The sequence below is a fragment of the Trichechus manatus genome, unplaced genomic scaffold (genome assembly GCF_000243295.1).
Source record: "Trichechus manatus latirostris isolate Lorelei unplaced genomic scaffold, TriManLat1.0 scaffold00261, whole genome shotgun sequence".
NCBI lineage: Eukaryota > Metazoa > Chordata > Mammalia > Sirenia > Trichechidae > Trichechus > Trichechus manatus.
Genome location: NW_004444197.1, coordinates 2,151,917 through 2,167,588, shown reverse-complemented (window position 1 = coordinate 2,167,588; position 15,672 = coordinate 2,151,917). Strand labels below are relative to the sequence as shown.

The following is a 15,672-nucleotide window of genomic DNA, read 5'->3' as shown; positions in this document are numbered from 1 at the left end:
ACACTCATCCACATCTATGGGAAAACAGAAACAGAGACAGGGCTCAGGTGAACCCTCCTGTGCGCCCCCCACTGTCCACTCCTGGGATTGGCCGTATGGAAATCAATTTTTAGGTGTGTGTGTGTGTGTGTGTGTGTGTGTGTGTGTGTGTGTGTGTGTCTACACAGTTACTTTCATAGCCTATAAACCATTTTCCATTTTGCTATTTTCATCTAAACTTGTCATAAACAGTTTCTCTTGTTTCCACCCAGCCTTTCTAATTAGCATTGTAAATAGTTGCAGAATATTCCATTGTGTCCTATATCATAATTTATTAATCCTTTTCCTCTATTGTTAGACATTTAGGTTTCTTCCATTTATTTTAGTATCATAAATAATGCATCAAAGAACATCTTCATCCATATATTATTTGGTTTCTTTAAATAAGTCCCTAAGAGTGAAATTCCTGGGTCAAAGGGTATAAATAACTTTTAAGATTCCTACTAGGTATTAGAGAATCACTTTTCAATTTATCATGCCAGGAATTAATGAGGGTACCTCTCCTCTCTAAGTCTCACCAACACTGAAGGTCATAAATTTAAAATAACATCTCAAGGCTGCTTTAATTTGCATTGCTTTAATTATGAGGGGAAGAGCAGTGTTTGTTTACAGCGTGAGTTTCCCCTCGGGTCAATTGTCTGTTCCCATCTTTTGGGGGCGTGGTGGAAGGGTCTGAAGATGGAGGCTCCAATGTCAAGGAACCTCAGGCGTTAGTTCCACGATTCTGATCCCTACCCCTCACCTCCCCCATCTGGGCTGTGGGACTGTGAGCTATTCCCACCAGGGCCTCAGCGCCTGTGGGCAAATTAGAAAACGTCACCACCCTCTCTGGGAAGATGCAGCCCGCTCCCACGCTAGTGGGGATTTCACGCTTGAGCGTAATGCAGTCTGCCCACCTGCCCCCAGTGGCACTGGTTTCCCCTTCCCTGCAACCGCTCCTTCTTCAGGCGCCCTCCCAGCCTCACCTTTGCAGTGTTTCCCATCTCCTGTGTAGCCAGACTTGCAGATGCACTTGTATGACCGTGGGGTGTTCTGGCAGATGGCATCGATGTGGCAGTTATCAGTCCCCTCCACACACTCGTCCATATCTGGCAGGGGGAGGGAGCACATGAGACCCTCTGTTAGTGCCTCCCAAGGGGTGTCTTGAAGGTGGGCTCCCCAAGGGCAACATCTCCTCTTCTCTAAAACAGAGGCAGCTACTGCTCCAGAAGCAGGTGCTCCCCCACACCCTTCTGGGATTTCAGACTGGGCAGACTCTGTAACTTCAGGAATTCAGAAAGAATCCCCACTCCCCTCAAACATACCTAATCCACAATGACAGCTAAAACTCCTTAATTTGAAACACTCCTCTGTGTAAGTATTTGTTCTCTGATTTAAAAACAAGCCAACAAACAACCCCTGGACTGGGTAGCACACTTAACTTGATTAGAAATATTCAACTTAGTGTCAATTAGTTTACCTTTCTTAGGAACAGACTTAGGTAGGAGGGAGAAGAGGAAAAGGCTGGATGGGGACAATGGCCTTTGGGAAGGTGACAAGGTCCAGGGCCATTGTAAGAAAGGGAGGAAGAAAGGGAGACTGGGCACCTGAGGAAAACCTTATCAGCTTCATGATTTTCTTGAGACCAAGCCTGCTCCCACTTGCCCACCATGGCGCCAAGAAGCTTTAGAGGAAAGATGTTCCATCCTGGGAGATTTTCCTAGGCCCCTGCGCTGCCAACAGTGGGGCACCAGGAGCTGGCAGGGGTTGGCCTCAGCATCCTGAAGCCTGACAAGTGCAGCCCTTGCAGCTCTCAACAGCTCACCCAGGCAGCCCATCCATCCCACCCCTAGATGCCTTCACTCTGACCCCAAGTGGTCCTCTCTCTCTGAGCACTTGCTTTAACATGAGCCCTACATACAGAGTATACTAAAGCCTGAGGCAAGTCAAGATCTACCAAAAAAAATTAAAATTAAGAGGATGGTTAAAAAAGTATGTAGAAGGAGAACCAATTGTGTCTTCAGGCAAAAAAAAAAAAAAAAAAAAAAAGTCACTTGTGTCTGAGGCAATAGTATGGTGCCCATAAAGCTAAACTGAAACAGGGCAAAATGTTTCATTCAATTGAAAACCGTTTACTGAGTGTGTTTGTGAAAGCCACTATACTGAGGATGGTTGATGCTCAAATGTGACTCCTGTCTAGCCAAAAGGAGAGACAAATAAGTAACAGGATGTAGTTAGAGCCATGAAGGCATCAGAGATAAGGGGAGGGGGCCTCACCCGGGCTGCACAGCAGACTCCCCTTACTCTCCCAGGAGATGCGTGAGCCCTGCTCCCGAGATTCTGGTCAGTTAGGCTGGGCCAGGGCCTGGCCACAGTATTTTTTAAAATCTCCTAAAGTGTTCTAACGTGCAGCCAGGGAAGAGTGGTATTTAAGGAGGAAGAGATTACTTCTAGCTGTGAATGGGAAACCCAAGATAGTATATAAGCAGCAACATGTAAGTGAGATGGGATTTGAAACCAATAGTCTGACTTCCAAGTGTGATGAGTTGACTATAGAATCACCTGGGTTTTATTAAAATGTAGATAGTCAGGTCTTATCACAGACCTATTGAATCATAATCCCTAAGGTGCTGTACATATTTTTTACTGAATAAATGAATGAGTAAACCATTCATCTCTCCAATCTACAGATACCCATGAATCCTAGCTTAAAACAGTTAACTGTCCCCTGCTTCCACGTTTCAAGGAGTATTTAGAGGCAGGACTGAAGCTTCCTGGAACTAAAGAGAGAACTGGAATTTGGAAGGGTATCCCCAAACACCCTGCCTCAAATCTTCTGGGCTGCTTCTGTTCAGCTCTGCGCTCCACCCTCCAACCCTCTTCTGCTCCTCTGCAGCTGATTCTAAGTGCTGGGGTCTTCTGTTCACACTCCCCGCCTCACTCAGGCTTTGCAGTCATAGTGATATGCCTGCTGGTCTACCCTGGGAAGTCATCCCAAAGTGAGAGAAGAGGGGGCATGGAAGACTAGTTCATCAGAGAGGACAAGTGGGACCTGCAGATGGTAAGGGACAGAGTGGAGAAGCAGTTATCCAACTGATGGAAAGAAAACGATATGGTAGGTGCCCAGTATCTAGAAGCTTAAGATAAGTGTTAAATCATTGGTTCCACTAGCCACATGTCAAGTGCTTAGTAGCCACATGTGGCTGGTGGCTACCAAATGGACAGTATAGATATGAAACATTTCCATCATTACACAAATTCTATTGGGCAGCACTGATCTATGAGTTCTGAATAAGGGATACCCCTGTCCCTGGGTGGACTGAAAAAACTCCCTGAGGAGTGGAATTCAAGCTTAGTTTTGGAAGTTGGATTAGAGTTGGACAGTCAGAGGAGCGAAGAGGAAATTTCAAGTGCAGTGAAACACGTGAAGAAAGACAAGGCTCTCGGAGGTCCAGGTCCTTGCTCTCTGTTCCCACATTTCATGTATGCCCTCTAGAAGGGGAAAATATATTTTTTAATGACTAATTCCAATCTTTGAACGGCTCAAGGCTTAGTGTCATTTGTTATTGTTCAGTCCCTGGAAGAGGAGGGACTAGCTGATCACCCCTTCCCTGTGGTAACCTTGTGAGTCTCAGAGGCATGCATGGAGTCTCTCACAGCTTTGTCTTTCTGGCATCGGACAACCCTGGTGACTAACATTCACCCTTTTAATCCTGCTTTGGGCCCTCTCCTCATTCTTGTCTCTCTCCATCCCTTCCCCAGCAGGGCGACTTGGAGGCTTACCTGGAAGCCCCTCCTCTGGGGCCATCTCAGAGGCATGCGCCTGTCTCTGAATCAGCTGGTGCTTCATTAGGGCCTGCAGCAGGCCACCTGAGCTCCCACTTCTTCCCTTTGCCTTTCCTGCTCCTACCCCACACCCAGGTCTACTAGTGCTCTCCAGTGCTAGAGGTGACCTTATGCTGACTGAAACAAGCCCAAGTTTCCTGGCAGAGCCTTAAGACCCCTCCAGCAGCCTGGCTTTTCCTGCCATCTTACCCCTCTCCCTCAGTCTCCCTGCTCACATTGCTTAGCCCTCTCCAGAAGTCTCTGCTCTGGAAAACTTAATCTCTTCCTTATTCCCTCTGCCACACTTAACCATTCTCCCACTCTTTCTGAGCATTTGCACACCTCCCATTCCTCACATTTGAGATGCACTCTTTTCTCTTCCAGCTATATTGTGCCCAGCTTTCCAAATCTGGCTCCAAATTGTCTTCCCGAAAGCTCCTCCTGGTGAGCCCTGTTCCTGGTGAGTTCCCGGTCCTAGGGGACTGTCTGCCTTAGCTCATTTGCAGCTATTGCTGAGTTTCTCTGTTAATACTTTAAAGCCATCTCATGTAGTGTGTTCATCTTTCCTCATTTGGCAGGGCACTCACTGAGGAGGGACCCTTCAACTGTGTGTATGGAATCTTTTGAAGCAGAACTGCCTAAAGCAGTGCTGTGAAGTAGGGCCCCAGATTATATTCAGCATCTCCTCCTTTCACCACTTCATTCTTCCAGAACTCCCTTCCACCACACCTGTCCCCCCTTCCCCCCAGCCCCCTAGAATCGTACTGGCAGGGACTCTTTCAGCACTCATGGGTACAGTGTCATCTTAGCTCATTCTCTCAGGGCACAGGTGGTTACTAGCTAGCCCCACAAACCAGTGGATACTGTTGGGCATAGAGTGGTTTTAGACCAGTGGTTCTCAACCCTGGCTGCACACTGGAATTCCGTGAGGAACTTTATTTTTTATTTATTTATTTTTGTTGTTGTAGTTTAAGTGAAAGTTTACAATTGAAGTTAGTCTCGCATACAAAAATTTATACATACATTGTTATGTGACCCTAACTGGTCTCCCTATACTGTGACAGCACCCTCCTCCTTTCTACCCCTGATTTCCCGTGTCCATTCAACCAGCTCCTGACCCTCTCTGCCTTCTCAGCTCACCTCTGGACAGAAGCTGTCCATTTGGTCTCATGTATTTACTTGAGCTAAGAAGCACAATCTTCATGAGTATCATTTTATGTCCCTCCGTGGGGAACTTTAACAAAAAACTGAATGTACAGGTACCCCCTAAACCAGCTGCATCAGGATGTGTGGGTGAGGCTGGAGCTGCTGTCTATCTCCTTCCTCAACTCAGTAAATGTGAATGAACTATTGGCCCAAGCTGGTAGAGAACCAGGGACAGCAATCTGACAGAGTGGTTAAGAGAAGGAGTTCTAGAGTGACACTGTGTCATTTCAAATACAGTTCTACCCATGGCCGTGTGGTCCTGGGCCAGCCTCTCAACTTACCTGTCCCTCCTCTGTAAATGGGAATAATAAGAGCACCTCCCCATGGGGCTATCATGAGCATCAGATGAGTTAATCCTCATCAAGCACTTAGTACTGAGGTGCAGGCATACAGAAAGTGCTCAGTAAAGGTGAACTATTGTTATTCCTCCTTCCAACTTTCTCCCCAGTATCCTTTCTGAGCCCCTCCCCACCACACACTCTTCTTATAGTGTGGGCTGAGTATAGGAAAATGCAGCAGCAGGAGCACTTGATAGTGAGGAGAATTTCTGGAAGACACATCCCTGAAGGTGCCTGCTCTGCTTTCTACTCCATCTTGCTGGGAACTGCCTAAGGAGGGGGTGAAGTGGGTGAGACCCCAGTTGGGAATCAAAAAGTTACCCTCCACAATCCTTTGTAAAGGCAACGGAGGTCTCCCACACCAGGCACGGGGCTGGGGTAGAGGCTGAAGTGGGGGAGAGTGACGGCTGCAGAGGTACCAGAGAAACTGAGACCTCCCTGCCTCACCCTCTCCTGGCACTAAGGCACAGGTTCTGTAACTGCAACAGCTTCTCCCAGCACCATCAGACAGTTCTTCTGGATTTGCTTCAGTGCTTAGCAGAGAGCTCCACAAACTCTGCTAAACGTAAGGAGGAAGAGTGGGATGGGGTGGGGGCCGTGGGGGCCAGAGAGAAGACCAGAAAGGTTAGATTACTATAACAGACCAGTTGCCATCGAGGCGATTCTGACTCATGGCAACCCCATGTGTGTCAGAGTAGAATTGTGCTCCATAGGGTTTTCAATGGCTGATTTTTCAAAAGTAGCTCACCAGGCCTCTTCTGAGGCACCTCTGAATGGATGCAAACCACCAACCTTTCAGTTAGCAGCCAAGCACGTTAACTGTTTGCACCACCCAGAGACTCCTGTTATAACATAGGTGGTCCTAAAAGTCCCTTCTGGGGATGGAATGGAGAAGTACACCCCAAAAGGGAAGCAGGAGGAGCCCCAAGGAAATACTTCATCTACTTCACAATTTTGCCCAGGTCCAGCTCAGGAATAACAAGTGGATATAAGCAGGAATGCAGGCACAGGTAAGGCAGATACCCCTAGGTAGAGTCCAGCCCACCTTTTACATTACCACAGCCAAAATCGGGGATGAAACTAGTTGTGAGCAAACTTGGCGGGCCCAACGAGAAGGCCAGAAGCAGCCTGCCCACATGACTCTGCCTACGTGACTTTGACATCTTTCTTGCCCCAGCCAGGGTAGCCCAGGGTGTGTGGTGTGTCTTCTTCATGCCCCTATTTTCTTCTCCTTAAATGTCTTCAGTTCTCACCTATCACTGAGGACCAACTCAGGTGTCACCACTGGGAAGCTGACTGTGACTGCTTTGCCTTCTCCAATTTACTTTTTCTCTTAACTCCTATGGTTTTTACTGTCAGGTTCTCTGGTCACCTGCCAATCTCTGCCTTGTGATACCTCTTACATTGATACCTTATACCATTATTTAACTTTTATTGTTTTTAGGTGCTATCTAGTCAGTCCTGACTCACAGCGACCCTATGTATAACAGAAGAAACGTTGCCCAGTCCTGTGCCATCCTCACAATCATTGCTATGCTTCAGTGCATTGTTGCAGCCACTGTGTCAGTCCACCTTGTTGAGGCTCTTCCTCTTTTTCACTGACCCACTGCTTTACCTCGCATGATGTCCTTCTCCAGGGACTGGTCCCTTCTGATAACATGTCCAAAGTAAGTGAGACTTTCGTCTCACATCCTCGCTTCTAAGGAGCATTTAGCTGTACTTCTTCCAAGAAAAATTTGTTTGTTCTTCTGGCAGTCCATGGTATATTCAGTATTCTTCACCAGTACCATAATTTACCATAATTTAACTTTTAGCGTATGTGAACTATCTTCCTATTGGAACTGTAAGCTCCTTGAGGCCATGGTTTATGAATCTTAGAATATGTAAAAGTATTCTAGCTGCCATGCTGCAGCTAGAGTAAGAGTTGAGCATATACATTCAACCATTCAACCAATATTCATTGAGTACCTACAACATGCCAAACACTGTGCTAGGTGCTGGGTATTCAGCAATGAACAAAAGAGACTGATTATATGGTGAAGCCATCAGTAAATATTTGTTAAATAGATGAGTGGGTAGGTAGGTGGGTGGATGGATGAGGTCCATGTCTGTGGCATCCTCTCTCATCTGTGTTACCTCAAAGAGAAAGCTTACTTCTTCACTCTCCTGTGACCTCACAACTTTTCTTGTAGAGGGCAGTCCTGGGAAGTTTAGTCCTAAGTTAAGAGATAGAGAGATAGAAAACTCAGAGAAGGGAAGACACCCAGTTAAAGGCACCCGTTTGGTGAGTGCTAGGGCCATAAGAAACCTGGGATCAATTAATCATAGGATCTCAGGGCCCTGCCCTCAGAAGTCATCTGAAGCAGCTATAGGCATCTCTTCTAGAGCATCCCTGTCAGACAGATGTTCCCCACCCTTGATGATGGAGTACCAGGGGGCACCTGAGACCAGCAGTGCATTACTGCTCCTGTTCTGTCCCCTCTTCTTTCCTCCATTCTGCCTCCCTCATCCAGGTAACATCCAAAATAGAACCAGCCCAGGCTTTGGCCATGATATCCTAACCTGCAGCATGTGCACACATACCCACATATGTGCACAACTGGTCTAATGCTACATCAGAATGGCAACTTGAGAAACTGGAGGAGTCTGCCTTTCCAACTCCAGCTTCTCAGGCTGTCTTCCCAATTAGGGACTGGCTGGGCTCTATGACCTTGGCTAGGGCCTGGGCCCATCCTCAGCCTGGATAAGACCTGGGCAGGAGGGAGGGAGGCCCAGAGAGAGAATCCAGGAAATCTCACAAATGACTGCTTCTTGACCCCAAGGAGAGGAGATGGAGCACTTTCTTCTTTTTAAAAAAGTTCCCTCCCCTCTCACACAAGCTTAGCCTGCCCAGCTGATCAGCCAGGAAAAGCAGTGGTACTTGGCAATTCGGAAGGGAAGGGTAATTAGTGTGAGAGCTGCAGCAGCACCCATTGGGGGGCCCTGATGAGTTTCTTTTTGATCTCCTACCCTACCCCTAGCCCAGCTCTTCAGTTCATTTGAACGTGCCCCAAGTAGGCAGGAATTTTCTTTCTTTCCATGTGGACAAAACCAACATCCTCGACTCAGAGGACTTTAGAAGATGTGTGGGACAGGGAGTGGGGATGGGGAGGAAAGAATAGACATTGGAAAGTTGAGGGGCAGGGAGGCAGGCAGTGGGCAGAGGCAGGTTCAAATTTCCTGGTAATTGGTGGCTGAGTGGAGAAGTACTGTTATCTCTCCAAATTGATTGAAAAAGAAAAATAACAACATAAACAATGACAACATCAGATTTATATAATTCCATTCAGTATACAAAGTTACTTCATTTGGTCCTCAAACAGTTCCTGTCTGTCATTATGAGGATGAGGAAACAGAAGCCCAGAGAGGGTATCTCAGGCAAGAGCAAACAGCTAGTGCAGAGCCAGGACCCAGGTCTACTGACTCCCAGCCCAGTGCTCCCTCACTGTGTACTGTCTTCCATAAGCGTCTCAGGGAGGAATCCATGCCTTAGTTATTGCTGCACCTCCCCCCATCCCAACGCAGCACTCAGATGGGCATGATGCAACCATGGAATGGAACGGAACTGAAATTTAGGCTGTTCCTGGTAGGAAATCGACAGCAGGCCTGAGGCTCTGGGCACGGGGGACGCGAGGGAGGAGGGCAGGGCTGAGTAGTGGGTGAGGAGGGCAGTAGACCATGGTGGGTGCACACGGGGTTGTAGTAAGGAAAGGGTGGGCACAGCAGCAGTGGGCAGGTGTCGCCTGCCCTTGGATCCACTATATTGGGGCCAAGCAGCTGGTTAGAAACAAAAACAAACACCAGGGATACAGGTTCCTGCTGTTAACAGCTTCAAACCGCTGGAGGAAAACTCCAAATAAATATAATTAGAAACTTGTAAAAACGTCCTCTCTGTAAACCTGCTCCCCAGGGTCCACCCTTTAAGCACCCCCCTGCTTCTCCCAGCACCCCCCACAACGTCCACATGCCCTGACACTCCACCCTCACCCAGGGATTCCTCAGATCTGTTTCCTTATCCTGGTTCTTCCCTCTGGCCCAGCGGTTCCTGCCCACGTCTTTCTCCAACTTGTCACCATCAGTGACCAGACCTGGAGAGCCCCTGGCCTGGTGCTCTGAAATCCAAACCCCACAGCTCTCTAGGGCTGTGGCTACAGCCACAGGGAAAACCATAGGTAAGAGGGCGGGCCACAGTGCCCTCTTTAAGGGTGATCATTCCGTCCATGCAGCCAAACTGCAGCATCCACATGCAAAGTGGAGTCCCTGGGTGGTACAGTCGGCTGCTAACCAGAAGGCTGAAAGTTCGAGTCCACTCAGAGGTGCCTCAGAAGAAAGGCCTGGTGATCTACTGAAAAATCAGCCATTGAAAACCCTATGGAGCACAGTTCTACTCTGCCACACATGGGGTCACCAAGGAGGTGGAACAGACTTGACAGCAACTGGTTTTTTAATTCACAAAGTACAAAACAGTGCCTTGGTCTGAAGAGGGGAGATGTCTAGAATAGGGCAGAATACAGAGGGCTAGTCTTGGAGTTGAGAATATGGTGTGGGGCCAAGGACAGGAACCCAGTACAGAGAGTGTCCAGTTCCCAGAACACCAACAGTTCAGCTCCACTTCCCAACTTCGTTGGCGACACACACATTCAGATCCATACACTTGTTCTTCAGGGAATGTTTCCAGAGGCAGACGCCTCACTTAAGAACACAGTAAGAACTATTAGGGACTTGAGGCCCTAGGAAACTTGGGGGAAGAAAGGAAGAGTTGCCAAGTGACTAGATGGGCAGGGAGAAGTGGAGCAGGGTCTGGGAGGAGAGCGCCTAAGATGCGAGGGCAGTCACTGGGGAGGTCAGGCTGCAGGACTGAGGCTTGGCACAGTGTCTTCTGCCCTCAGCAGGAAGGATTTCAATGAGATGTGCAGAATGTCAGAGCTGAAGAGGACCCTACAGATACTCTAGTCCACTTCACAAGTGAGGAAGATAATTTTGATTATTTCTTTAGAGACACCAATCCTTAAGCTCTGCATTTAGCTAAACCCACTGGCACTGCGGCCACCCCGCTGCCATTTGGGGCTGGCACTGTGTGGGTGTGGGAAGAGGAGAGTGGCCAGTCTGGTGACAGAGGGGTCAATGGGGGAGGAAGAAGGGTCCATGTCACCTCTTAGCCCAGGCAACTCCCTCCTCTACCCCTAGACATCCCTGGGTTGGCCGTGGTTTCACAGCTCTCCCAAAGGCCTGGCGGTCACCTTCCCTCTGTTTCCAGACTCCTATATTCTCGCTGAGCCTAGAGAAGCCATCCCCACGTCTGGGCCTCTTGTGGGCACTGCCAGCCTCAGAGCAGCTCTGCAGATTCCAGCCCTGACAGGGACTCTTTCTTATAAGCAGTCATGTGCTTGGGGTATGGGACGTCAAAGGAGGTCCACACCCTGACACGCAGGGGCCAGAGCTGGAAACCGGGGCTGGGTGGGGAGGGGGCTTCAGGCAGCAAGCTCTTCCACCCACATCTTCTCAAGAGGGTCTGAGGCCATCCGCTCCTTTCCCCCACCCACAGTTCGAGGCATTGGACCAAGCCATTCCACGTCTTTCCTTCTCCAAGTAAAACAAAATGCACATTGCCCGGCTTCCTTCCTCCTCTCACCGGAGCTGTGCATGTGCACCCACACCCCCACCCCCACCCCAGTCATGCACACGCACGCTCACACGTGCCCCACGAATGCACACCTCACATTCCCAAACTCACAGCCAGGGCCAGCTCCTTTTACAACAGGTCCCAGCCGCTCACATCTCAAACCGGTTCTCATGCTCTCAGATTCCTGAAGGCTTCAGAAAACAATCTCATTTGAGGGTTGCTGATAACTCTCTTCTTTCTTTGCCTCCAGTAATTCAGCCTCAGGAGTCCTTGCCTACTGTCTTACAGCCCCTCTCTCATTCCACTCTGCAAAGACTCAAGGAGGTGAGGGATGGGGGTGGAGGGCAGGGAAGTTTCTTACCACCCCCCACCCCCACAGGCTTTCCCCCAAGCTCCAGGGAACATGTCACTGAGAGAGAGAGGTCAAAGGGAGTCCGGAATTTCTAAGCAGTCCACCCCTCCTTCTCCACCACTTCTGGAAAAATAGAGGGGGGTGGCTAGAGGGAGCTGACTAAAGATCAGGCTCTGAGAGTGGGTAAGTCTCTCTCTGTCTCTCTCCAGTGTGGCCTGGATGGGGCACAGGCAGTAGCTGGCTGCCCACGGGGCCACCCTCACCCGCTGACACGGTTATGGTTTTCATTTCATATTTTGGAGGGAGGGGCTAGGAGGAACAGTTCCCTCACTGTAAGAGCTGGCCACAGAAGCCGAGGAAAGCGGGGAGGAGAGGAAATAGCCACATTAAAGAGGAAGAGAGGGTGGGGGAGAGAGAGAGACACACACACATACACTCAGACAGAGACTCAGAGACCCGGAGAGACACCGAGACAGAGAGACACTGTTTGCCACCAGATGAAAGCTCTCAGTCCCAGGGATGGTGTTACTTGGAAACTGTAAATATGTGACTTTATCAAAACTCTATCCCTAACAAGGAGAGAAAACAACCAGGTAAACTAATTGGCCAGGCTGGCTCTACCGGAGTCCGGAGTCCGCCCTGGGGGACAGGGGAAGAGTTTCCCTGCCCCACCCCCATACCTTTTCATTCAGCTGTAACCTGAGCCCCAGGAAAGGATTAGGTCTTTTTAACCACTGTTGCCCCCTCTTTCCCCCCCAGCCTAAAAAAAAGAAAAAAGAAAAGAAAAGCAAATTAATGCTTTTAAGTTAACAATTATCTTGGTTATCCAGTCTGTCTACTTTAAAACACACAGACAGGCACTTGAAAAACACTCAAAACCATGTACACTCATGCTCACTCACTGCCAGTCATACAAGCTACCCACGCCTCATCCACACAGTTCTCATAGGCGCTAACACATCCACGTTCACACTTACCTATGTCCCCCGGGGATGGTCGTGGTGACACACACACACACCTTTACACTTAGGGCTCCCTTCCTCCTTATTCCATACTACTATGGTTTTTCCACTGAGGGACTCTCCGGAGAAAAGGGACAGAGACCCAGATATCATCAGAGGTACTAGTAACTCCACGCAAGATACTTGTGAAGGGTATTTGCGTTTTAAAGACATGCCAGAGCTTCATTTCCAGGCATGTCTCATTAAAGGCATACTTCCCAGCACTGGTAGTATCTGGGAGATCTATCTGCGGGCAAGGGAGGCCTCCCTGGTGCCCAAAGCACTCTGTCTATGGGTAAGGTTGTAAGGCCACCCTGTAGAGTCAGTTCTTGTCCTTCCTGCAGCCTCTGCCTGCAGATTTGGGTCCAGAGACAGCCCTCTAACCCAGCAAACCTGCTGTTAGGCAATCTCTGGCAGTCTCAGTTATAGATTTCCTGAATAGCAGGGTCAAAGGTAGCTGAAACGAGGGGCTTCAATCCTATGCCAAGCTAGACTCAAGGATCAGAAAGAAGGAAGATGCCAAGCTAATCACAGAGCAGTTGGAGCAAGTGTTGGCCTGTGAGCTGAGATAAGCAGTGGAGAATACTAGTCTCTAAGTTCCTAGGGGACAAGGGCCTCCAACCTTGGCTGCATTTCCCACAGCACCCAGCAGGGTGTCCAATGAATGAGGAAGCCCTAGAGTACCTTGGAGGAATTGAGTCCTCTGTCCCTGAACGATGGGGCCAATCTCCCAGGCTTGAGAGCCTTGGCTTGATAGCACCTGTCCCTTCCAGGGGTCTCCATCTATCCTTGGGACCTCCTTGACTACACTGTTTGCTCTCTCTCCTGCCTCCAGCCCCCCCACCTCACTAGGCCACCATAGACACTGGCTCCAACTTGAAAGAGGCCCTTATCTTGTCTCTAGATTACTGCACGAAATCTGTTCCTTCTTTCAGACTAAACTCCCCAGCTAATTCCATGTTATGAGTAAGTCAGCACGCACTACAACAGCCAGCTTTGTTTATGAAAACACAAGCAAATCCACAGTGGGGAGAGGGGCTGCTCCCAGCTGGGGATGGAAGGGGTGGTGGGCTGTCTGGAACCAGGACAGGAGAAGAGACAGTTTGGGGTTGGAAGGGCATGGGGGTGGGGTCTGGTCTTTGACAGGTGAGGGTCTCTAGGGCTCCAGTTCCGTAAATGGGCAGGTTGGAGAGAGAAGCGGTTTGCTGAAGATGCAGTGTTTTGGGAGAGAAGGGTGGCATTGATATAAAACCTTCCTTTTAACAGCGGGAGCCCATCCAGGACCCAGAGCAGCTTAAGCACCAAGTGCTCAGGCTCCGGGACACAGCGACCTCCCTGCCAGACACTCAGGCTTCCCCAACTCCGAAGTTCAACTTTCCCTTCTGGCTCAGCCACCTCCTCACCCCACCCAGCTTGGCTTCAGGAGCCCCCGGGACAAAAGGCAGAATAATATCCTCCTGGGCAAAAGCCTTGCCAGAAGGAATTTTCTTTTCGTCCATATAAATCTCTTCATCGGTGAGGATGTGATAGAGGAGGGGTGCAGCAAGAGGTCAAGAGGGAGGGGAGGCTGTCCCCAAGAGAACTGTCCTCACACCAGCGTGGTTTCTGCTAGCACAGCCGATGAGATGAAACTGCTCAGCTTTGGGACTGGCAAGGGGATGTGCCCTGGGTCAGGGATGGGGACGGGAGGGCCTCCCTGTCTCTCTCTCTCTAATTCCTAGAGGGATCTGTCAGAGCTCCCCAGTCTGGAATCTTACTTTGTTATTTTAATGTAATTCTGACCTGGATTTAAATGGAATTGGAAACCCGAGGCCTTAATAAATAAATATTATGATAAGAAATGAAAGCCATGCAAGACGAAAGAGATTTCCCCCCAAAGAGGCAGAAACACAACATTCTTGCCCGTGCCATTCACAGAAATTTTTCTTCTTCTCTTCAGCCCCCTACCATCCAGTGAGAGACGAGTTGGTTTTCCATAAAAGATCCTCTTTTTCTTTAACATTTTTTTCCACTGATATGACAACTTCGAAACTTCTAACTTTGCATGAGGGTTAGGGGTGAGAGGAAGAAATATACAGCGTGGCTGAAAAGTTTTCGTTCTTAGTCTCTCCAGGCCACAACTTTAAGTTTCTGGCAGTGTTTAAGAGGAGACGCTCATACTTTGGAGGAAAAGAAGTCTTTCGAAGAGGCTTGGGGTGGCACTGAAGTCAGGCAGAATTGTATTCACCGCTCCCCCAAACTTCTCATTCCTCCGTGCCAACCCTGGCTCTTCCAGCCGTTCGCCCCGAGCGCAGCCCCCAGAGGTCAGGTCCCCAGCCGGGGAGTCGGGCAGCACAGGGCCCCGTCCTGACAGGAGCACGCTTCCCAGCACCTGCCCTACCCCTCGCAAATCGCGCCCCCGCCCTCGGGCCCCGCGGCCCCGGCAGTCCCGGGGCTGCGGGCCCCTCCTTCCTTACCTTGCGCGGCTTTGCTGTGCTGGGCGGCGCGGGCGTGGACCAGGAGGACCAGCAGGCAGAGCCCGGGCACGCGCCCCGAGCCCATGGCTGGAGCTTCGGGCGGCCGGGGCAGGTCTCACAGCCTGGGGAGGACGGAAACCGGCAGGGCCCCCGCGCGCTGCAGCGGGGAGAGGAAGGGGCGCCCCGCCCGGGTCGGGTCGGGGTCTGCGGGCGCGGGGTGCGGACCGCGACGCCCTCAGCTGCAAGCTCCCGATGCTGCCGGCTCCTCCTGGCCGGACGCTGGGGAGAGCGAGGCAGAGAGCGCGACGAGGCGAGGGGCGCTCGGCGCCGCTGACGGAGGGGCACCCCCGCCCTCTCCAAGCCGGGCTCTGCTAGCGGCGGCGGCGGGGCTCCTCCGTCTAATCCCACCCAATTCCCAGCTTCGCCCAGAGAGAGCTGCAGCCCAGAGAGCGCGCAGAGCCTGAGCAAGGGACCTGAGAAAGGGGAGGGGAAACGCCGCGCCAGAAACACGCCCTTTTTGCCTCTCTTTCTTCCTCACTCGCTCTTTCTCCGTCTCTCAGGCTCCGTCGCTTTTTCTTCGCCTTTCTCCTCCTCCTCCTCTTTCTCCTCCTCTCCTCGCTCCTTTTCGTTTTCTTCCTCCTCCCCCTCCTCCTTCTCCACCACCTCCTTTTTCGTGCTCTTTTTCTTTCAAATGGGGCCTCGGCGCGGCGGCCGCTCCCCCTGCGCGCCCGGGCGCGGCGGCCCCCTCCCCAGGCTGCCGGGCCGCTGCCTGCAGGAATTTACAATCCGGCGCTGGGGGAGCGGGCCCGGTCTC

The 15,672-nt window shown here is 50.5% G+C and overlaps 1 protein-coding gene across 2 annotated transcripts in view; it reads right to left on the bottom strand.

Moving 5' to 3' along the window:
* Positions 1-15,293, bottom strand: part of SCUBE3 (signal peptide, CUB domain and EGF like domain containing 3) — a 37,217-nt gene extending 21,924 nt beyond the window's left edge. Inside the window, exons 1-2 of one of the 2 annotated variants that reach the window (XM_012559538.1) lie at positions 14,859-15,293; positions 1,005-1,127 (exon numbers count right to left, since the gene is read on the bottom strand). In XM_012559538.1, coding sequence (XP_012414992.1) covers positions 1,005-1,127; positions 14,859-14,943 — 208 coding nt within the window. In that variant the 5' untranslated portion in view covers positions 14,944-15,293. The remainder of the gene's footprint in view (positions 1-1,004; positions 1,128-14,858) is intronic. The other variant, XM_004389839.1, reaches the window with a different exon arrangement.
* Between the last annotated feature and the right edge of the window lie 379 nt (positions 15,294-15,672).